The sequence below is a fragment of the Scardinius erythrophthalmus genome (genome assembly GCF_964197995.2).
Source record: "Scardinius erythrophthalmus genome assembly, chromosome: 25".
NCBI classification, from domain to species: Eukaryota; Metazoa; Chordata; class Actinopteri; order Cypriniformes; family Leuciscidae; genus Scardinius; species Scardinius erythrophthalmus.
The window spans coordinates 14,754,989-14,778,072 of NC_138245.1; the positions used below are offsets into that span (position 1 = coordinate 14,754,989).

Consider the following 23,084-nt stretch of genomic DNA (forward strand, 5'->3'; position numbering starts at 1 on the left):
TGGGGGGAGGGAAAGAGACAGGTGTACATGCTATTAAATGTGAACTTGTCATTAATATAGATCAAGAAGCCAGCATCTGACAGAAACAATAAGAAAGACAATGTAAAAAGGATTAGAAACAGAGGAAGAGGACTACCACAGACATGCTCTCTTAGATTAGAGTTTGAGTCTGTGGCAATTAGACAGTGGAAAACACACACACACACACACACACACACACACACACACACACACACACACACACACACACACACACACACACACACACAGTGCGAGAGAGAGACATATGCAAGGTGCCTGTGAGTCTTGGACATAATCTCCTGGATTTATGATAAAACCCAGCAGGCTGATATTACAAAGGGTCCATCGGGAAGGCCCCTCTCAGCTAAAAAGGTGCAAAATGACCTTCCAAAGAGATGATTGCTAAATGTATATTATCTAAATATAGGCCTGAATGCAAATGTACTTTCTAGCAGTACAGTTTAAAATCAAGGCAAAAGACAAAAATGCTAAAGATGTGTGCGAGTTGAGCTGATAGGCCTACTTGCAGTTTTGTGGCCTAAACTATAACGCCATCTGCTGGTCAACTCCAGTAAGACAATCCTAAATGATAACATTTTACAGTTGCTTTAAAAACTAGATTTTATAAAAAGGATGAATTATTGTCACTTTTCACGCAGTTACTAAGGTGTTTTGTGATCTTTTTAGCATGCTGCTCGGTGGTTGCTTACTCAAGTCGAATCTACCACTTGCCCCAAATGATATTTTGATCTTGGTTCCACTCTCAGTGGGCCTATGCGTTTTATGGCGTCCTCCCAGCGAAAAAAAACGTAAGTCCGATTAATTAAGGTGTTAAAGTGATAAATATGTTTGCTTTTGAAAATATCAAACAGATTGTGGACAGACACACACGTTTTGTGAACCCCTCGTCCACAGACATGTACAGCTACATGAGTGACATAGCCTACACTGAATTTTATCTTGTCTTTTGATATTACACTGAATATTCTTGATGTAGGGGAGAGTTTGTGTAAATCTACTGTAAATGTACTCAGTTTGAGTAAATCTACTTAGGGTTCAGAGTATTTTTTTCCCCACATGTCTAGTACAATTATGTGGTTTTGTTTTATTAATACAGTATATACTTTTTTCTTGATATACCCCGAAAGAATTGAAGTGAAATGTGACAACATGCCCCATAGGTGGGGTACATTGTAACATGTGAGGGGCACATTGTAACATGACCATATGACAGATTAAAATGCTATCTGATCTAATCAAACAAATATACAAGACAAACTAAAATATTTTCTCAATAAAATACAATTATTAACTTTTTCATATAAAATAATGACATTTTTTAATAATTAAAAATATTTTTTTTTGGAGTTTCACCACGACCAGGAAAACACAGCTATACAACATCACATATTAATAATTAGTAATTTCTGAACATTGACTCTGTCTTTATTCAACTTTTTCTCATGTTTTCTTAATAGAATTCATAAAAGTATAGAATAGAATAGCATATTTCTAATAGGGGCTCATTGTAACGCAGTGTGATAACATGCCCCGCCTGCACAACTGGGATTTAAACTCTCCGAGTGTCTGCTAGTTAGCGAAGCATTAAAGAACTATATCAACCGTTAAATAACATATTGGAGATTAAAATATCAGATTTGTCTAATTTTAAATAAACACAAAAAATAGAGATGAAAAACTAACTTAAGAAATTTACTTTTGCTATTGTTTAAAAAAACAATTTTGGCGCAAATTGTACTCCATATAGTGTTGATAAGGCAACTAGTAAATACACTAAGTTTCGTCATGCTAGCATGTGTGGAAGTATTTAAAACAAGTGTGTTACAACTATTTTTTACAGTCTACTATGGTTACAACTAGCCGCGCGTTACGTTGTTCCCCGCTCTCCCCTAGACTACTATGGACACTTGAGAATGAGATAAGACAATAACAGCCAAGGCACAGAGAGAACAATCATTCTAAAAATATTCCGTTTGTCTGTCTTACAGCACCACCTACAGGTTAATGTCAGTACGGACATTATTTTAGATGTTTTGTAGTCAGTTTGAAGCAACTTTTCAAATTAAAGCTTCTTTTCTCAGTGTGCAGATATGACGTGATACGCACGGGCGAGTGCCGTATGCATGCAATTTCCCGCGACATCCGTCCCGACCTCTATGGTCCTGACACCTCAAAAGTATTGATCATTGTGGAAGAAGGTTTTTTTTTTTTTTTTTTTTTCTTCATTTTGTTAGGTTTTTAGCACCAACAAAAAAGAAGAAATTCCGTTGTGTAACTAATAAAATACAAATTGATAAAGCTGTTTTTAATAATAAAGTTGCTACAGATTATAAATATCATGGCTGATATTTTTTTCAAGACAACTAAGAATGTCCTATAGAATTACAGTTCGTTCCCTTAACAAGTTAAGCATGCGGTAATATACACTTAAATTACCAGGTCCTAAAAATCACAGGATTACAAACCAAACTCAAAAACACAAGTTTGAGCTCTTTTAATTCAAAAAAATGTCTTTTCACAACAGAAAAAAAATGTAGAAATTAAAAACAAACGAAAAAAGTCTGGACGTGCAAGTGGCAGGTGTTCAATAAAACAATTTTAAAAATTAATGATTTCAACAACAGTCCTGTATTTATACACTGCGTGAATGATTGCCGTTCTGAAACGTTTACTTCGACTGAAATAAAGACACTGTATCTGTCCAATGAAATTATGATGTGCTGCTGTTTGACACATTAGTCACCATGATAATATTTAACTTTGGTTCTTCAGATTAGGCCTCTAAACATGGAGAGGCTACAGCAAAGTGAAACAATTCCAGAGAAGGTAGTTTACATGGATTAAAAAAAAAAAAAAAAAAAATGAATGAATGAATGAATGATTGAAACAAATGCAGGAAAAATTACACAATCCTCTCTTCTTCTTTTTTTTACTGCATCTATCAGGAAGAAAATGGACAAAAAAAAGAAGAACATAAAGGAATTCTCCACACAATCAAGCTCAAAACATCTCAATGCAATGTTAAAAAAAAAACACACCAACAGAAAGACATACAGATACAAAACATAGATGTTTCTTTAAAGAGGGGGACAAATAGACGCATTAAAGATGAAGTTCTGCATGACACCAGCTCCCGAGCTGGCGCTTTTACATCTGATTGGACAGGATAGACCTGCAGCCCGACCAATCAGACAACAGATACAACTCTGAGGTAGATCAAAGGCCAAGCTGACCTGGACATCTAAATACACAATCACACACAGACACACAGAAATCTGCTTAACTAACTGTAAGACAGACAGATGAAAGCCTTGTTTACAACCATGTTATGAACCCGCGACCAAGTCTTCCCTCCATCCAACTGCTTAGAGATGTGTCCACACCTACGAAAACTAGATTAAAGCTCAGATTGACGAAAAAGACACAAACTACCATTCAATTTGACCAAAACCTATTGCAGTAGTCCATACTATTGTGTTCAATAGTAGGCAGAAAAGGTCTTTGGTGGAAAGTGTCATAGTTGCCTTGAAGTTGCATGTTTTTTTTTATTATTTATTATTTATTTATTAAATTGTAATGACGAATGTTTTACATTATTTATTCCGAAATGCATTCATTTGCAAAACTGTTTGTTTATAATCTGTTAGGCCTCAACTATTAGGTTCAATTTTTATATTTCTTGATTTCTACCTAAAGAAACATTGCACTTCTGCCTTTAATCTGCGCATCAAAGAAATCCTGATGTGTTGTATAAAAAAGAAAAATGAAGAAAAAAGATAAAATAAATAAAAAAATGGCACTGAAAATAAAAATCGCTATCATCCTGTGAACAGATGGAAAAATGTCAGCTTTCCCATATCCATAATATCCCTTTTATTAGCCCCGCCCACATACCTCAGCTATCTTAACCACACCCACTCATGCCCCGCCTCCCGCGAAACCCCACCCACCCTCGTCTCAACATCCACTCCTACATCTACCGAAAGACTTTACACATGAATTCAATGGAAAGAAAGACTCCTCCACAACAGACACACAATCTCTGAAACAAATCATGTTTGATTCAGAGCAACATTAAAAAAGGAAACAGGAAAGCCATTGCTTTGAGAGACAGGAGCAAGAACCAATAGCCAGCAAGCATTGCATCAGTCAGTCTAAACCCCACCCACCTTATTTAAAAGGTAAATATCTGAACTACTAAAAAGGCAAAGAGTGGAAGACCAAAAAGCAAACAGAAACCTCTTCATTTCGACTGCAACCGCAATTTTTTTCTTTTGTCTGTTTGAGAAACAGTCCGTAAAAACATAATAAAAACCATATTTAAAAAACATCATGCATCGAAAGGTGTCATCATCATCATCACTCACTGTTACTCACAGACATGGTCTGTGTTAAAAGTTCTTGGTAAAAAATAAGCATTTGTCATCTTCTCCTTCCTCTTTCTAGCAAAATAAAACTCTGCTCCCCTTTGTTGTCCATAGTTGATGTGATATTGCCTTGTCTTGATTTGTTGGAGAAAATGTTTGCACAAGAGTTTTCTGAGGTTTCTCGTTGATTTCTTTTAGTAGATGATTAAATCATGGACAAATTTTCTGGAACCCGTGCGCGAGCGTCGCTTCCTCTCTGATGTCACTTCCTCTAAGAGAAAGCAAACGTTGTTACCGTAGCAACGGCTCGTACGGTAGTCTGGCTCTGATCTCAGAACCTGAAACGAAAAACAACACTAGTCAAATACTGAACACTATGGACATGTAAGCGGTGTTCCGGAATTATGTTGATGTTGACTCAAAATCATTTTAAGACTCATTTTAATTGAATAGCTCCTCCAAAAAAGATTTTTTTTACTTCATTGAAACACAAAAAGTAGTGATTTTGTAGTACGTCCTAGAGAGTTAATGTGGACATTCTCAATCTCAGACGGTTCCAGAAATGCATATGACACACAAAATTGGAAACACATCAGGAGTTTCCAAGTCGTCATCCGATTGGTTGAATTCTACAGGATTTGTCGCGTTCTTTTAGCCTGACAAGCCAGACCCACGTCAAGATGTTGGGTCTGGGAACACACCATTGGCAGGGCTCAATCCGAGGGGCGGGATAAACGCTTGTCTTTCAAATTCCCTCTGCACGCAATAGGATAGCGCTACAACCAACCACCAGCGGAGCTAGTTGATAGATTTAACTTTTGCCGTATCCGGTCGGCAAACCTCCGAACACATCTTCCTTTTTTAAGAATGACTTCAGTGCCGTTCTTTGTTCTTTTCTCAAAGAAAAGCTTAACTCCAAATCCTCCAGAGTCGCGGCCAAAGCCGATTCGAAAGACCGCTGTTCGCCAGCAGCAGCTCTTCTTTGTTTTCAAGTTAGCAGGGAATTCACGCGGAACCGTCGCAACTCTGCCGTCAATATGTTAAGCCCGCCCACCGACTCTATACACGATGTGATTAACCTGACTAGAGTTTGGTTTTTCCAGCTCGCAAGCCAACGGAGAGTTGCTAGACCACACTGGCTGCAAATTAAATTTGCTGCCGCTAGGGTGCGTCTAGATTTCTAGGCTAGCATTCTTTAGCGGTCCGCCTGGAAACAAAGCCGTCGTGATGCCAAACTCATGGAAGAAGGAAGCCGTCGTGTTTACAACTGTGACAACTATCATGATCAACTGAGTGCTTATCATGATCAACTAAATGCTGGATTTTCAAAAGTATGTGAAGTTCATGCCTCGACTCTTTAAAATATGTCCAAGAGTTTTCCTGTTATTGTAAGGACATCGACTTTACATTTTCATGCATCTAAACATGACGCTGAACAAAACTAACTGTGATTGGTTGCTTTACATGTCAGTCAGGCATCCTCTTAGGTGGTCCTTGGCCAATGAAAGCTGTGATGGAGTCGGTCAGTCTGAAGGCATATGCAAGACTAATGTGGACAGGGCTTTCAAAGTCCAAACATGCCAAAAAGTACCATAAAAGTAGTACATAAGACTTGTGTGCTGTATTCCTAGTCTTCTGAAGCCACAAAATGGCTTGAACTGCTGTATCTCTAAAATCTCATTCAAATGTGGAATGTTTTGAACAAGGTTTTGACGTCCATGAGACAACTGCTTTCACAGTGAATGGGATTTCAATGTATGGGAAAGAGCACCGTCAACATTCTACAACTTCTCCTTTTGTGTTCACAGAAGAAAGGAAGTCATATGGGTTTGACAGAACATGAGAGTGAGTGAACAGGACACTGACCACCACAAGAATAAAAAGATGAAAATACCGTTTTATTGCTTGTTGGGTTGAAAAGAGTACGATGAAGGATCCGTAGAGGACACATCTTGTGGCTGTACACCACTTTCCTGCTGAAAAACAAACAAAAACAAACACATTTCAACATTTATTTCAATATTTATAATAATAATAATCTAAGCTAAATTTACTTTAACTGTATGAGTCATTTCCAGAGAATATTTCTTAAAGTCTATCTTTCTTAATCTTTTCTTTTTGCAATATAATATATTATAATATAATATATAATATATAATATAATCATTCAATTGATCAAAAGAGATAGAATTAATAATAATAAAAAAACATTATATATATATATATATAAAACAGCTATTTTAAATTGTAATAATATTTCACAATATTATGATTTTACAGTATTTTTGATTAAATAAATGTATCCTTGGTGAGCATACAACTTTCAAAAACACAACAAATCTTACCAGCCTCAACATTTTGAATGGTATTGTAAATATGATGAATTTAACAAGGTTTATGCTTATAATTTGATAGCAAAAATAAAGCCTGTCTAGTAGAAAAAAAAACGTAATATCATATAAATTCTCTGAAAACAAGAATAGCTTTTTTTAAGCAAGATCAACACAATTTGTACAGGCGCCTTGACAATACAGAAATCTACAGCAGTCTGTGGTATAAATGCCGATTATAATTGCGGTATAACTGTCATGAGTGTAGGGCTGACCTCAGGAGGGATAGCAGCGGGCTGAATGTGGGCGTACTGAGGGATGTAAGCTCCTGGCATTGCTGTGTTGGCAGGAATAAACTGCAGGAGAAAAGAATTGTGGCTTTATTAAAAACACAGGTGTTAATATTACTTATTAATTAGCATATACGCTTGTGCCATATTATTGCAATCTGTGTGATAGGATCATACGGTTGCAGTGCCGCCCAGAGAGAGATGGCCCATCTGCTGGGTGAGGGGAGCCAACATAGCGGACGGCTGCAGTGACATGGGATGCTCCATGGAGGGCGACAGAACGGCTCCCTGAGTAAAAAAAAAACAGAGAATACAACAATTATATTTAGCAATTGCAGAGAAAGAGCGAGAAATCCAGCACTAAATTACAGAGAAATTCTACCCACAATAGGGCAAAAACAGGAAACATTGTGTAAACACACACACGTCTTTCTGACTTATGTGTAAGCAGCATTGGTTGTGAGTCATCTCCTGTTGAATAAATGGAGTGATATAAAGAGATGAAAGAAAAAAAGAGAGAATAATTTGGCCTTACTGGGTGTTGCATGATGTAAGGCTGATGTTGCATCCATGAAGGATTCTGTACCTGGAGACACAAACGCAGATGTTAGCAAGAAAGCAGGTGCTAGTCAGAAACACTCACATCAACACAACGTGACCGTGAAGTTGAGGGAGGTGAAGAGTGCAGCACCTGGTATGTAGAGATGTATGGAGACACTCCTGGCTGAGCCATTAACCGGTTCCCCATAGCATAAGGAGCAGCATAGTACCTATAAAAACACATTATACAGAGGATACAATATTTCTGAGGATCATTTAACTATTTAATGGCAATTGCACAACGTACATCTGAGAAAAACATCTGAGCATTGTGGGGTTGGTTGGTGTATTAAAGGGTTAGTTCACCCAAAAATGAAAATTATCACACTCAAGCCATCCTATGTGTATGTGACGTTCTTTTTTCAGTCAAACTCAACTGAGAGTTATATTAAAAAATTTCCTCAATAGTAACGCATCCATCTATCATAAAAGTAATCCACACGGCTCGAGGGGTTAATAAAGGCCTTCTGAAGCAAAAAGATGCTTTTTTGTAAGAAAAATAATCCATAATTGTAACTCTATAAACTGTAACTAACTAATTTGTTTACTGGTTTTAATTTAGTTAAATCGTGGCCACGATTGAACTAAGACAAGGGAACAAATCAGTGGCCACAGTTTAACTAAAACAAATGAATACAATGTGGCCATGTTATAAATAAAAATGAGGGAATGAATCAGTACAACATGGAAATGATTAAACTAAAAATTCTTTTTTCCGCATATCATTTGCTGGGCTCTGTAGAATAGCGTAGAAAATAAACATTATAAACCAAAAATAATGTGAAAAATAAATTGAAGACACGTTCAAGCTGTTCTTACCCATTCTGAAGGGCGGTATTGGGGTCATAGGTCAAGGTCATTCCACTCTAAAGAAAGTAAAATAAAAATTGGTTTTGACCACAGCTGGTTTCATACACAAAGGCAGTTTCACTATACAATTGACAGTTAAAATATGTCAGTTATTATATTTAATTAGCCTACAGTACAATGGTTGGATACCAAACAAAGGATGATGTATGATGTCATGTAAGAATGGCTCATTATGCTTCAAGGCACAAATACACACCCATTCACCTGCCGTCACCGTCAGCACCACGCACATACGCAATTGTAAACAGGACTTACTAGTCTCACCTCGGCGTCCCGTGTCCAGGTTCGTCCGTTAGGGACATATTTAGCCTGACTTTGTCTCTTCTTCTGACCGCCGTCAGCAAACTTACACAGCAAAGGCTCTGATGCACCTAAAACACACACTCACGCTTAGCTTAACAGTACTGAAGACAAAGACTATATAGCTTACAGTCTGTAGCCTACATATAGACTATATATGCATTATAATTAAACACCACAAGAATATTGTGCTGAATACTCACCCAGCATCCCAGAGGAGGACTTAATGAACTTCCCGTTGAAGTGAGAGATCACGGCATCGCACTTCTCTGTAGACTCCATCCTTGAAATAGAGCGGAATAAAGACAGAAAATTTCACAAAACATTCACACGCATGAACAGTGTAAATCTGACCCCATTTCACAAGTGAACACACACATACACACACAAAATCAGTAGTCTCACTAACCTGGCAAAGCCCACTCCCCGGCTCACTCCATTAGTGTCGCGGAGGATTCGGGTGGACACGACCTGTCCGAAGGGTTTAAGGAGGTTCTCTAGCTCCTGCTCATCCATAGACACAGGCAGGTTGGACAGGTACAGGTTAGTCGGGTCCTGCTCCTGTTGCTGTATTTAGAAAAACATGAAACACACAACACGATATTACACGCGTAATTAACCATCCTTTCATCATGTGTCAATTCAGCTGACATAATAGCCACTGTGAAGACTGAGTCCAAAGACCTTTATGTACTTCATGTAATTTTTGTTAGCTCATAAACCTATTGCTAAGCGATTAGCCTGTTAACTTAGCACAGTTGTAACTGATTATCCTGCTAGCTTAGCATACTACTGCTACCCCCCGTTTCACAGACAAGGCGAAGCTAGTCCCAGTCTAAAAGGCCTGTTTTAGCTGTTTAATCTAAAAGCAACTTGCACTGACATATCTTAAAAATGTCACTGCCATTGTTTTGTCTCAAGATGCACACCAGTAATGTTTTTTTTTCTAAAGCACATGTATAAAAGCTACTTATTTAGCTTAAATGCTAACCTTTGCATTTTGTTAGGCGATTAACCTTCTAGCTTAGCATATGATAACGGATTAGCCTCCTAGCTTACCATATGGTTAGTCACCATGAAATCAAACTTTATTTACAGAATGTTGCAGTGCTTATAAATGATTTATCCATACACATCATTATTTTTTTAATTCATGTGCACTCGTAATCTTTAATCAAAAACGTTAACCTCCCCTTCCCCTAGAAACGACATCTGTTCTCTTCATGACGTATGTCTCAAAACATAATATCATCTACAACTGATTGCATTCAGATCTGCTTCCATTTAGTTAGCCATGCCCAACTTCCTACGATCCAATCAATTCCCGAAGGACGAAATCAAATCCTGCCCTACATTTTTCTCATTCCAGAAGCCGTTTCACTCTAATATACAGCACAATAGAGACAAAAAGACTTTTGCAACTTCCGTTTCATGCTGACTTTAAATGATTGGCCTGCAAGCTTAATATAATGCTAACTGATTAGCCTGCTAGCTTAACCATCCATCTCTGATTAATTCGGTGCCTTAAGAAATTAAAAACGATAGAAAATCACTTTGCATTTAGTCATAATCATGATAAAATGTTAATGTATTTAACTTACACCACCACATAACATTATACCAATGAAACTATAAATAGTCCATTTTTTTTTTCCGTTAGCTTAAAAGCTAACCTTGCTTATTGCTAGGGTATTAGCCTGCTAGAGTAGAATGCTATCTTAGCTATCCATGTCTGGTTAATTTGGTGCCTTAAACATTTTAAAATGATAGAAAAACACTTTGGTGTTTTTAGTCTTAATCCTGACAATATGTTAATGTATTGAAATTGTCACATATCATATATTACCGAAACTATGAATGGTCAAATTAAACATTTGTTTTCTTTTTCTCTTTTTCATTTAGCTAACAATCTAACCTTTGCATAGTGTGAGGCAATTAGCATGCTAGCATTAAATGATAAGCCTTTTAGCTACCACTACCACTCAAGGATAAGTGGAAATGCTATTATGATTATATAAAACATATATAATAAAGAAGCAGGTCGTCTGAATAAGCTCAAAACCAGCATATCTCAGTGCACTTGATTGAGACACACACACTCACACACACACACACACACACACACACACACGCGCGCGCATTACGGGGAAGTGGAAGAGTAATATGCTGACAGTGGGGAGGAAGAGGAAAAAGAGGGCAGATTAAAAATTGAAGATGCAGGCAGAAACACCCAGCAGAACCTGGGAGAAGGTCACAGCAGGATTTTTACACACACACTTCTCTGTGGCACAAAAGATACACAGGAAATGTGTGTGTGGAAGAGAGGAAACGAGGGAGAAACACACATGAAAAGACACCAGAGGTTAAATTTTAATATTTAAGATCGACATTTCCTGAATCATCCTCACAGACGGGTCATGAACTAGTTACTTAGGAAGAGGAAGTAATGTCAAAAATGGATGACTCACCTTGGCCATTTGAGCCTGAACTCCACTGGTCTTTAGTGCTGTGACGGCTTTTTGCGCGGACACTGGACTGTCAAAATCCACAAACCCATATCCTATGAAGAGGACACAATACATTACCACATACAAACACACATCTTTAAATAACAACTCTGATTAATTTAGCCTGATGTCACACAATGTGTACATGCTTTTTTTTTTTTTAAATGACAAGTTAGTGATGGTATTGGATGATAATACCAAAGTACAGACATATACAATGGTACTAAATGATTACCATATTATTAATGTACTATGGTATTTACACTACCGTTCAAAACGTGTAAATGTTCAAATAAATGCTGTTCTTTTGAACTTTCTATTCATCAAAAAATCCTGAAAAAAACAAACTGTACACAACCGTTTTCAATATAAATAAAAGTTTCTTGAGCAACAAATCATCATATTAGAATGATTTCTGAAGGATCATGTGACACTGAAGACTGGAGTAATGATGCCGAAAATTCAGCTTTACCATCACAGGAATAAATTATATTTTAAATATATTAAAACAGTAAACAGTTATTTTAAATTGTAATAATATTTCACAATATTACTGTTTTAACTGCATTTTTAATAAAATAAATGCAGCCTTGGTGAGCATAAGAGACTTATTATAACATTTTAAAAACTCACCAACCCAAAACTTTTAAATGGAAGTGTATATGGTAATTCAACATGGTATAACCACAGTACTGAACACACAGGGTTCAAAATGAACTTTTTGTCAGTCGATTAAGAAAAAAGTACCATATTTTTTAAAGGTCATGGCACTGTATTTTGGATTATTTTAATTATATTATTATTATTCTATACGATATACAGTGCTATGCATAAGTTTAGACACCCATGCTAAAGTTGACTAAAAAGAGGAATAAAAAATCATCTTTTGGAAATTGAACTTAATGCCTTAATTTAAAAAATTAGGAAAAATCCAACCTTTAAGGACACCAATTTCCTTTGTGAATGAATGATGGATCGTAAATAAATAAATGTTCTTACTTGAAATACAGGGTGCATAAGTCTGGACACCCCTATGTTAAATTCCCATAGAGGCAGGCAGATTTTTATTTTTAAAGGCCAGTTACTTCATGGATCCAGGATACTACGCATCCTGATAAAGTTCCCTTGGCCTTTGGAATTAAAATAGCCCCACATCATCACATAGCCTTCACCAAACCTAGAGATTGGCATGGAGTACTTTCCATAAGATCATCTCTCAATGCAAATCAAACCAGCTATTAGGCTAACTGAAATAAAACCATGCCAATCTCTAGGTTTGGTGAAGGCTATGTGATGATGTGGGGCTATTTTAATTCCAAAGGCCAAGGGAACTTTATCAGGATGCATAGTATCCTGGATCCATGAAGTAACTGGCCTTTAAAAATAAAAATCTGCCTGCCTCTATGGGAATTTAACATAGGGGTGTCCAAACTTATGCACCCTGTATTTTAAGGAAGAACATTTATTTATTTACAATACATTATTCATTCACAAAGAAAATTGGTGTCCTTAAAGGTTGGATTTTTCCTATTTTTTTAAATTAAGGAATTAAGTTCAATTTCCAAAAGATGATTTTTTATTCCTCTTTTTAGTCAACTTTAGCATGGGTGTCTAAACTTATGCATAGCACTGTATTATATGTTCTATTGTGCCACGTAATATATTATATTGAATGATATGAGAGTGTTCATTTTGGACCCTGTTAACACATGTATACAAGTAAGAATAAAATGACATGACAAACCTTTGCATTTGTTTGTAGTCTTGTCAAGAATGGCTTTGGTGGACACGATTTTACCATATCTGCTTCCAGACAGACAAAAAGAGAGAAAGACAATGAGAGAAGAATTTAAACACGGGCTCAGTCTCATGAGTCAGTCAATGTGTCAAATGACACAACAACACAGGAATTCACGACATGAAACACAAGATCTACCATAATCCATGAGCTGAGAAAAAATAACACCACCCGAAAGAGCTCTCAAAGTCAGCTTGAAACGCATATAATTCAGAAACAAAGAGTCACTTGTGACAGAATCATCCACGGACACTTGATGCTGACAGCCCAGGTGCTTTTAGAGTCACTGTGTGACAGACGAGGATTGAGCTGCTTTAATGGGAGTGTCCATGTGAAACCTGTTATTACAGCGCACAAATCACCACGGTTCAAAGGAAACGCTTGTCTCAGCGCATGCATGTGCGTGTGTGTGTGTGTGAAAAGGAACTCGCCATTAAGGGTCCAGTGAACAAGGGATAAACACTGGAGTAAGTGAATGCATGCTAGCGTACTGCTTTCTGCAACGATTATCTTTGCATAATTTTTTGTTTTTTAACAGTACGGATTATGTTATAAATATTTCAAACAGTAGTATGTTACGAAGTTGCCACATGACCTCATCATGTTGTATACTGAATTCTCCAAGTGGTGTCCAGCATTTTACATTTTTTAATACATTTTTAATAAATGTTGAAGACTTAAGTAAAAATAGTATATCTGGCTTATTTGTCACACTGGAAATAGAATGAGGCATTGCATTGTACTGTACCTAGTGCAGTTTACATAATGTCAAATGTAGTAGGTCATAAGAGCATTCAATGCATACAAGTCATTCAATTCCTATTGCAGAAACGGTATGCTAATATTCTATTGCAAACAGCCAATGTGTTTCTTTCTTATTTTGGATTCTGACACTTTTTAATCGGAAAGATGTTTGAGAGAAAGGACAGCAAGGCAGAGGGAACATGTGATTTTGACAAAACATGGGAACCAAACCCAAATCTTCCACAGAAGCCCCAAAGCTTACCAAAAGTTTGTGGTCAGTACGATTTTTTTATGTTTTTGAAAGAAGTCTCACCATGGCTGCTTTTAATTTAATCAAAAATACAATTAAAAAGTCATTTTGTGAAATATTAGGCTATTAAAATGTATAACAATATATTTTTAAATATTATATATTCATGTGATGGTAAAGCTGAATTTCCAGCATCATTACTCAAGTCTTCAGTGTCACATGATCCTTCAGAAATCATTCTAATATGCTGATTTGATGCTCAAGAAACATTTCTTACTATCATCAATGTTGAAAACAGCATTACTGCCTAATATTTATATGGAAACCAAAATATTCTTTGATGACTAGAAAGATCATTTTTTTTAAATCAATTTAATGTGTCCTCGCTGAATACAAGTGCTAATTTCTTTTAAAAAAATATCTTACTGACCCCAAACATACGCTAACCGCTACACACCGAGTGCTTGTAGACTGAAAAATAAATTCACATTTCTGCTGGCTTAGATTTATTGATGTCTCTCTCACGAAGGCTGTGCAGGAAAGAGCTGTGACAGGAGTGCTGACAGGGGAAGGACTGTTTTTCATTCACCTTCACCGAGGGCTCCGTTTCCAAACTGAAATTTAAATACGTTCATGTATTTATAAACCACCTTCCTGTGCCATTAAAACTCTGGCTTAGACGAATAAATATGTATTCAGTGTGACGTTCAGCAGAGCTGCAAAGCAAACACTAAACAGCATTTTTGGGGCGCGTCCTGGGCCGTGTCAAAAGGGAGGGAAAAGCGGAGCCAATCACATTTCACACACAGATCACAAGACTCCACGCGCCAGAGGAGCGCGCGACCTTGGCCTTGACCCGTGCGCTCCAGCGGGGACGCCCCATTTCCTGCCCCCACCGGCAGAATTCCCTCAGAAGCTCCCAGAACGACGCTGTTTTTCTGCCTGACGCGGATCAAGGGAAATCAATCCGCGGCTTTGCCATGAACGGTCACTCTCTGTGATTAAAACAGCTCTTGAAAGTGAGGTCACTGCGATACCTCAAAGCTGAACTGACACAATCCTCATAGTTTTAACCAACAGTTGTGATCATAAGCGTGAATCCGGTTGTACTGTGTATAGCTATAATGTACATATGACCTCAGCTTCACTAGAATACTAGCCAAGAGGATTATGGGCCCCCCATCTGACTCTTTCGAATCAATTTGAAGGATTACCATGGTGATGACTGGTCTCCCGGAGGCAGCGAGGGGTAAATTAACCCACAGTGGGAATGTTTGAACGCAATACATGTGGGATCAGAAAGCCTCTGCACAAACAAGCACTCTCGCCGATATAAACACGTATGAAATTCGATGTGAAGATGGGTGTCCATAATAAAATGACCGAATATTCCATTGTGTTCAGCAAGATGAAATTAGTAACAGCAGTAACAGCAATATTTTAGGGAACTTGCGACTTTTCCTGCTCCAGTAACTGCTGAATCATGGCTGCTGGTCTAATACTGCAGGCAGAACGGCTGTTATGAACCGGCGGATCACAAACAGACACTCATTGGAGTGTGTGTGTGTGTGTGTGTTGAGTTTTAGAGGGTGATGCCTGAAGCGTATTCTACGCTTGTCTGGAATAACTAGAGGAGAAAGCCCTGATATATAAATAGCCAACCCGACACTTGACGTTAAAAGTATCTCATTACACATTCATGGATTCTAGTTTAAAAACAGAAAATTAACAGATACAATCTAATTCTTTTAAAACTGCAATGCTAAAACTAAATGAACACCGAATACTTTAAATACTAAAAAAAGTCAACATGAAATGAGAAGAACCCTATCTATAAAGTTTATAAAGAATACTGTGAGCTACGAGGTTGTTGATTGATTGTATATGCTTTTGTTGAAGCCAAAGTCCTGCTTTTTTTAACTTATTTAACTTATGTAGTGAAAAACTACATTTCCCAAAGAAATCTCTTTAGTCGCCACCCACTTTTAAAAAAAAACCCTTTGGGAAAAATGTGCGGGAAAATTACCAGAACCAAGGCCGCTGAAAAAGTGAATAAGAACTTTTGCCCTTTTATTTACTTTTTACTTTTCCCTCCAAAATTCTTTATCCTGGTAATTAACACACACTATGATCCAATCAATTCCTGGTGGATAAAGCCATGTCCCAAGCTATGATTTTTTTTATTGTTGAACATCCCGTTTCACTCAGAAATACATCAGCTTCCATAATGTAAAACTGAATGTCATTTTAGGTTGACTTTAAAATAATAAATTATTTTTTAAATAACAGGTAAAGAAAGACTTTGCTAAAATCCTAAAATGCAGAAATCAGGCATTGGATTGAGGGATACAATGTCCAGCACTGCGCTTTTTCTTTTGAATATTTTTATTAAACTTGGGAACACATTAGACTTATCCAAGTAAAACTGAATGTAAACACCATTTCATGTTGACTTGATGAGAATCATGTGACTACGGTGGCCAAGAAGTGCACAACCCAACGAAAAAGCAAACATATGTTCACAACGGAAACAAGCCACAACACAACGTAAATGCTCCCGACCACTAAGGGGCAGTGTCGGCACTGAAAAACTGATATTTCCTCGGGACACGACAAGAGATTCTCTGTGTAAGTGATGTGATCTTAATATGTGTAATTGATTTTTAAATGTTTTGATATCCTGATAATCTTAATGTATCGATTCATGAAATGAGCAGGAGATTGCGAGTGAAAAGCATCCAGACCGCCAGCGAAAACCATAGAACGTGTAAAAAAATATGGACGTGGTTTCCGTCACATCACACGTAGGTTTCTGAAGAGCATTTCTGAAACCCAAAATTTCAGAGCCGGCAGTCGCCATCTTGGCACCGCGTCACTCCTGGATAACCGAAAATGGGCAAAGAGGCGGGATTAACTGAGGTGACGGCTAACAGACAGCAGACAAACAGCTAGTAGTGACAGCAGCGGCAATCCCCCTGTCACTCAAGTGGCCACGCCCTTAATTATGCAGAACTTTAAGGCTTAATATAATTTAAACTTTAAAGTTATAAAAAAATTCAGCCCCCTCACAGTTGTCATGAAGGCCAAAATTAGCTATATAGACCAAAACCACTTTTTGTACCAGACTGTAAACATATTTTTTTCTGCTGTAAAGTTGGGCATATTAACATGGAGGTCTATGGGATTGACTCTCTTTTGGAGAATGTCTCTAGTGGCCAGTCGATGAATTGCAGTTTAAGTCACTTCCGTGTTGGATTCAAGAGAAATACCGGAAGGTTGCTGTTTGGCGAAAACGTGGTGCTTGATTTTGTTGTGTTGTGTCTTGATTCCGTTGTGTTGTGAACTTATTTTTGCTTTTTAGATTCCATTGTGTTGTGCACTACTGGTCCACCGTATGTGACAGGCTATGATATCACTGACATGAGTGAGGTGGTTTAACTGGTTATTAGAGGTATAGTCTTGAAAAAGCTGATTGTGGAGGATGTTTGCAGGGTAAACAGGGGCTCATGAGGGTTTATCCCATAACTTGACCCAATTCTGACAATCTCACACATTCAAGCTGTTAACAGACAACAGGCCCTGCTGTGCTGTGCAGAATCTCACACCAAGAGGAAAACAGAACAAAAACTGCATTTATTTGGTTGAACATACATCCAGGACAGTTACTGGTGATTTGGTCATGACATAACAGCAAATACTCACGGCTGGCAGAGTTTGACCAGGTCATGATCGGTGGTTCCTGGTGGTAACCCGCGGATGTAGAGGTTTGTTTTGCTGAGTTGCTCCCAGCCGGTCGTGCTGCTGCTGCTGCTGCTGTTGTTGGTGCTGCTATTGGTGCTCGGGCTGGGCGGGGCCATTGGGAGGGTGGGCGGAGCAACAGGAGGCTGTCATAGGAGAACAAAGATTTCATTGATTTGACGAATGGAAATGCGTAGAAGATGACATCACATAACTGAAACTTCTGGGGTAGAATCAAAAATAGCGCCTTTTCTAAATCAAACCATAGACAAATTCTCTTTCTACAACAGCACCAAACACTATGAGTTTCTTAAAATGAAAGAAAAATAACCACAATAATATCATCATAGAAAGAAAATAGCCCCACCTCAACTTCCCCTCAAACACATTCGTCAGACTCCATTCGTCATTAACTCTATCTGTAGTGAACTGGTGTTATTATTACACAGTCAGCCATCGCCAGTGAGTCTGCCCACATCCACAGCTCCCTACAGTCTAATTCCCATTAAAGCGAAGCACAAACAGGCCTAGAGGCACAGTCGGCCCTTCAACTCTCATATCAGTCCAATCTACGCATTCCTCCAGAGCTGAATGTGTTGGGATTACTTCACTGGATGAAAGCCCATGCAACTTTGGAGAAATTCCTAATGCGGCATCAATTTCTTTCAACGCTTGCCACAATGTGCAATGATTAAAGGGATAGTTCATCCAAAAATTTAAATTCTGGCATCTTTAGGCACCCTTATGTTGTTCCAAACCCATATGGCTTTCTTTCTTTGGTAGAACACAAAAGGAGATATTTTGAAGAATGTGCTGGCTTCCCTTTTTCATGCAATTAAATTGAACAGGATGGAAAGCTTTCGAGCTTCAAACAAGATGTAAAGGTACCGTTAAAGTCCCCATTAAATCAAGATTGAAGATTTTTTGGCTTTTAGTATGGAAATGTTAGCCTTAATGTTATCTATAAGCTAGTGTGCTCCAAAACAATGAAACAATTCGCATTTGGATTTTGGAATATTCAAGCGTTCAAAACTTACAGTCTCTCACTTCCGCCAATATGGATCAATGATTTTGATAACATCACTCTGCACTTCAGATTCTCATCAGATTTTCTGTCCAATCAAATGCTCTCTAGAATATAAAGCGTCCCGCCCCCTACACTACAAATAGAGGCTGAAGCTGCGGCTAAAATCAGTCACTTGTTCACACTTGTTTACAATCTTCTACATGGTGAATGGACTATTTAGGGGATAGGGAACGATTCAGACAGTGTAATTATGCCGCCGCAGCGTCCACACGATGGCACAGAGCAGATCATATGCACGAGTCGGCGCCGACCATAAAACATACCGGACCCATTTGAATTCTCCACAGAATGCTATATTGTAAAGCGATATTGAGGAGATTAGAAGAAGAAGCAGTTAGAGATTAGGAGGAAACTGGGGCTTTGCAGAGCTCAACGGCTCTGGCCGAGCTGTGATAAACGAAACGCTATTGGCTATTTAAAAAAAGAGGAGGAGCTGATAATCAATATGTCCCGCCCTGTCTTTCTGTTTCAGTGGAAGTTACATCAACACATTGAATTATGCTGCGCGTTTCAAGGCACTTCAGTGGGCCTTTAAAGTGATCCGTACGACTTAAGCGCTACTTTCCAAGTCTTCAGACATCATACAATAGCTTTGTTTGATACCGAAATTTAAATTGTGAAATATTGAGACTACTCTCCTGGCAAATTAATTTTCACCACAGTCAATTCTAAAGTTTTAATTTTGTCAAGTCAATCACATTGCTGACTGACTGCTAATGCTAACCTTAACCTTAGTATAGCATAAGTAGCACATCCTGCAAATAGTATTACTGTTTGCCAAAAAGGCCCGTTCACACCAAGAACAATACCAGTAAAGATAACTTTAATATTAGTGTCCACACCAACACGTGTTTTGTCATCTGCCACTTTAAATATTCAAGCTCTTTAAAGCAGGATGAAATCTGATTGGCTGTGTCAATGTTTTTAGCATTCATCACCTGGAAAAAAACGTTCTGAAAGTGATTCCAACAATATCATTTCACTGTGCCGTTAACATTATATTTGTGTTGTGCACTCTACATTTTGAAAGATTTCTTGAACTATAATCTTTATCGTTATATAGTTATCGTCCTTGTTGTGAACGGGCCTTAAGTCATGATGGAATTTTCATTTTAGGTCGAACAATTTTAAAAATGATTCCTAAAAACATAAAAAATTCTCAGAGAATTTAGAGAGATATCTGAAAATGATGCTTTTATTCACCTTTCAGTGCCTGTCGTGCATTCTGGGGATTGAGTTTGACTCAAGAGTCTCATTACCAAACCGCAGTACCAAACTCACCACAGACAGAGGCATGTTCACTCAAACCGAGAGTTGCGATTTCTCAATAAATCTGCTTTAGCTAAGAGGAAGGAATGTTTTCCAGAGAAAGATCACATGATACAGGAGCGCTCTGGGACACAGGATGTGTGGGCCTCTCGCCCACCCTGAGCAGCAGCCACCACAGCCCACATCACTGACTCACTTCCTGTTTCTTAGTCATTCATTAAAACGGCTCCATTTCTCTCAGCCGTCACAAAATGGCTGCCTGTAAAACATCAGCGGGTGACTGTTCACAGAACCAAATCACCACAAAAGTGACGGCAAAACCTCAAAACGTCACACGCGGTTAAAAAAGACAGTGGCTCTTACAGCACGAAAACTATCGTACATATATAGGCCTATATATATATATATATATATATATATATATATATATATATATATATATATTACATATATGCATGTAAAACTGAGTCAGTATGTGTGCGGACACCTGACCGTAACTCTATTGGGTTAGTGGGAGTTCTCCATTTTTGACACACTGACCCATTTCCACATGAGCGACTCGCACACTTGTGCGCTGAGGTGAAACTGGATGTGGCCCCATAAGCTTGTTAGCGCCTGTTAATTACTGAGGCAAGAGATCAAGCCACTTTTCCTTCCACAACAGCATGAAAATCACATGCTGAGATGGATGGATGATTTAGAGGAACATGTTAAAAAAGAACTGAGCAACTCATAGAGCTCATCCACAAAATGTAATGAGAAAGTTTAACAGGACAGACGGATGGAGATCCTGCCCTAATTTTCTCTTCAATCTGTCGAATGACTGAAGGAGATGATCATTTTTGTACACTTTCTTCTGTCTTTCTTTCATGATGAAAATCTATTGATTTCAAGTGCTGTATAAAAAGTACTCAAGGCAACATGTCCAGTTTTATCAATAGGGAAAATAACAAAGTCATGGGAAGGGTAACTGAGACATAGAAAACGCAATGGGAGAGGGATGGGGGGGGGGGTCACATTCAATATCCAAGCCATCTCTCATACGTCGGCGTGTCCCTTGGGTCCTGAGCTATGCGCTGTAGTCATCCTCGACCATATGGTTCCTATAAACTGTGAAATCCTGAAGCCCATTAACTTCTGCTGCCTCTATCGCAGCCATCACTCTCAGCTCCACCACATGAACGCCTATGCAAATGCATGTGTAAATGTGTGATTTCATGCAGGGCGTGTGTGTGTGTGTGTGTGTGTGTGTGTGTGTGTGTGTGTGACATCCATAAATTCTCACATTTGCAGATTTGGAATGTATAGACAAGCAATGTTTAAATAGAATTCCGCAGGCCACACCCACTGTTGGCCCACCAATTGCTGGAAAACTCGTGAATATTAATTAGGCGGAGATTCTTCATAACACCCAAGAATCTACTGACACAAGTTGCCATGGGAGACTTTGTTTCACCACAGGCTTCTCTCATCCTCATCTCCCTTCACTCATTAACACCAAGTATGCAAATGTTCTTCTTTTTAAAAAGACAGTAACATTATTATTACACAATTTCTTTAACAAATGTAGTATGACAGGAGTAATTCAGTGAAGAACATCTACCGAAATGACAATTTGTTATGGTCTCATTTCTATTTTTAGACTCAGTGTGCCATCCCAAAAATTGAAAAAAAAACGCTTTCAGTTCTGTCAACAGACTTTATGCATATTACACTGTGCAACTGTAGGTCAAATGAAGTGGTGTTGTGTAATACACTAAATTAACATAAATGAGTACGATTAATATACAAAGATAATGTGCTTTAAAGGCAATGTCCGCGTCTCAAAACACAGTGATTTGGCTTTTTTTTTAGCATTAAATGTGCCTGCATACATTTTTTTCATCATAATCCCGTTCCGAGTCAGCAAAGATCAAAAACGCCGCACGCGCCCTAAAATGCTGTCTAGGCAGGCAGCTCACTAGATGTTGAGACGCAGCCGCTGTTCGTGAGCGCGCACGCACGAGCAAGAGGAGTTAAATACATTCTGTCCCAGGTAAAGGATCTACTGACCCACTGCGAGTCCATCCTGTACTCTCTATCATCATTACAACTGCAGTGCCATACTTTACCTACCTGCTTTCGATATGACGAAGTTCTCAGTGGATTGGCCGTATTTGCGAAGATCATCATGTATTCCCCTCTGTTATGTGACCCAACGATGAATTAAAAAAATCTACTCTTAAAATCAGTTTATATTAGGTTTACAGTAGAGAACTGTAAATTTTCCACATCGCACACTTTAATGTTGGCTTCGGAGTGAAGTGATAATCCGTGCTTGAGGAGATAAATATTACTGCTAAATAAAAAGCTCGCTCTTGATCGATGGTTAATTCCCACCTTGGCTCGTCCGACCAGTTTCGGTAAATCGCCTGGTTCATTGATCTCGGTTCTGTTGCCCGCAGCGTAGACCCACCTACTGAGGAACGATCCATTCTGCAGTCAGGTGGTAGGGTGATGGTGTATCTAATTAATCGTATATGACGTGTATTTTCGACGTATAAAGCTAAGTTATATACAAACTGGAAATTTTTATAAAAAAAAACTCAAACAATTTTAAAACGCTAATAGAAAAATAGACACAAACCATGTCATATTTTGTCAGCGTCAAACGTCCCCCCCTACATGAGGTTTGGTTCAATCCCGCACGCATGCAACACATTCCACTACCTCGCCATCAGATCCCATCTACAATACACACAGCAGACCGTCCCACTATGGCCTGGGTGGTGGTCTCTGCATATAGAAACACCCTAATTAACACTTTTCTTTATATTTGAAGGCTCTGAACACAATTTTTTTTTTTTTGCTTATTTTAAAAAGTTGTATAGGCCTACATAAAGAAATGAATAG

The 23,084-nt window shown here is 38.2% G+C and overlaps 1 protein-coding gene across 4 annotated transcripts; it reads right to left on the reverse strand.

Annotated features, from left to right (window-relative positions):
- Positions 1 to 2,521: 2,521 nt before the first annotated feature.
- Positions 2,522 to 22,613, reverse strand: rbms1a (RNA binding motif, single stranded interacting protein 1a). Of its 4 annotated transcripts, none has more exons than XM_081357566.1 (14): positions 22,308 to 22,613; positions 17,801 to 17,982; positions 13,051 to 13,109; positions 11,268 to 11,359; positions 9,209 to 9,366; positions 9,003 to 9,082; positions 8,755 to 8,870; positions 8,449 to 8,495; positions 7,721 to 7,799; positions 7,565 to 7,615; positions 7,207 to 7,317; positions 7,015 to 7,095; positions 6,304 to 6,385; positions 2,522 to 4,747 (listed from the first exon to the last, which is right to left on the reverse strand). In XM_081357566.1, exons 1-13 carry the CDS (start codon positions 22,362 to 22,364, stop codon positions 6,308 to 6,310), a joined length of 1,191 nt encoding a protein of 396 aa, XP_081213692.1. In that variant the 5' UTR covers positions 22,365 to 22,613; the 3' UTR covers positions 2,522 to 4,747; positions 6,304 to 6,307. The 4 variants fall into 4 exon arrangements, with proteins under 4 accessions (XP_081213692.1, XP_081213694.1, XP_081213693.1 ...); XM_081357568.1 differs by having other exon boundaries at positions 3,611 to 4,747; positions 8,764 to 8,870; XM_081357567.1 differs by having other exon boundaries at positions 4,319 to 4,747; positions 6,304 to 6,382.
- Positions 22,614 to 23,084: the final 471 nt, after the last annotated feature.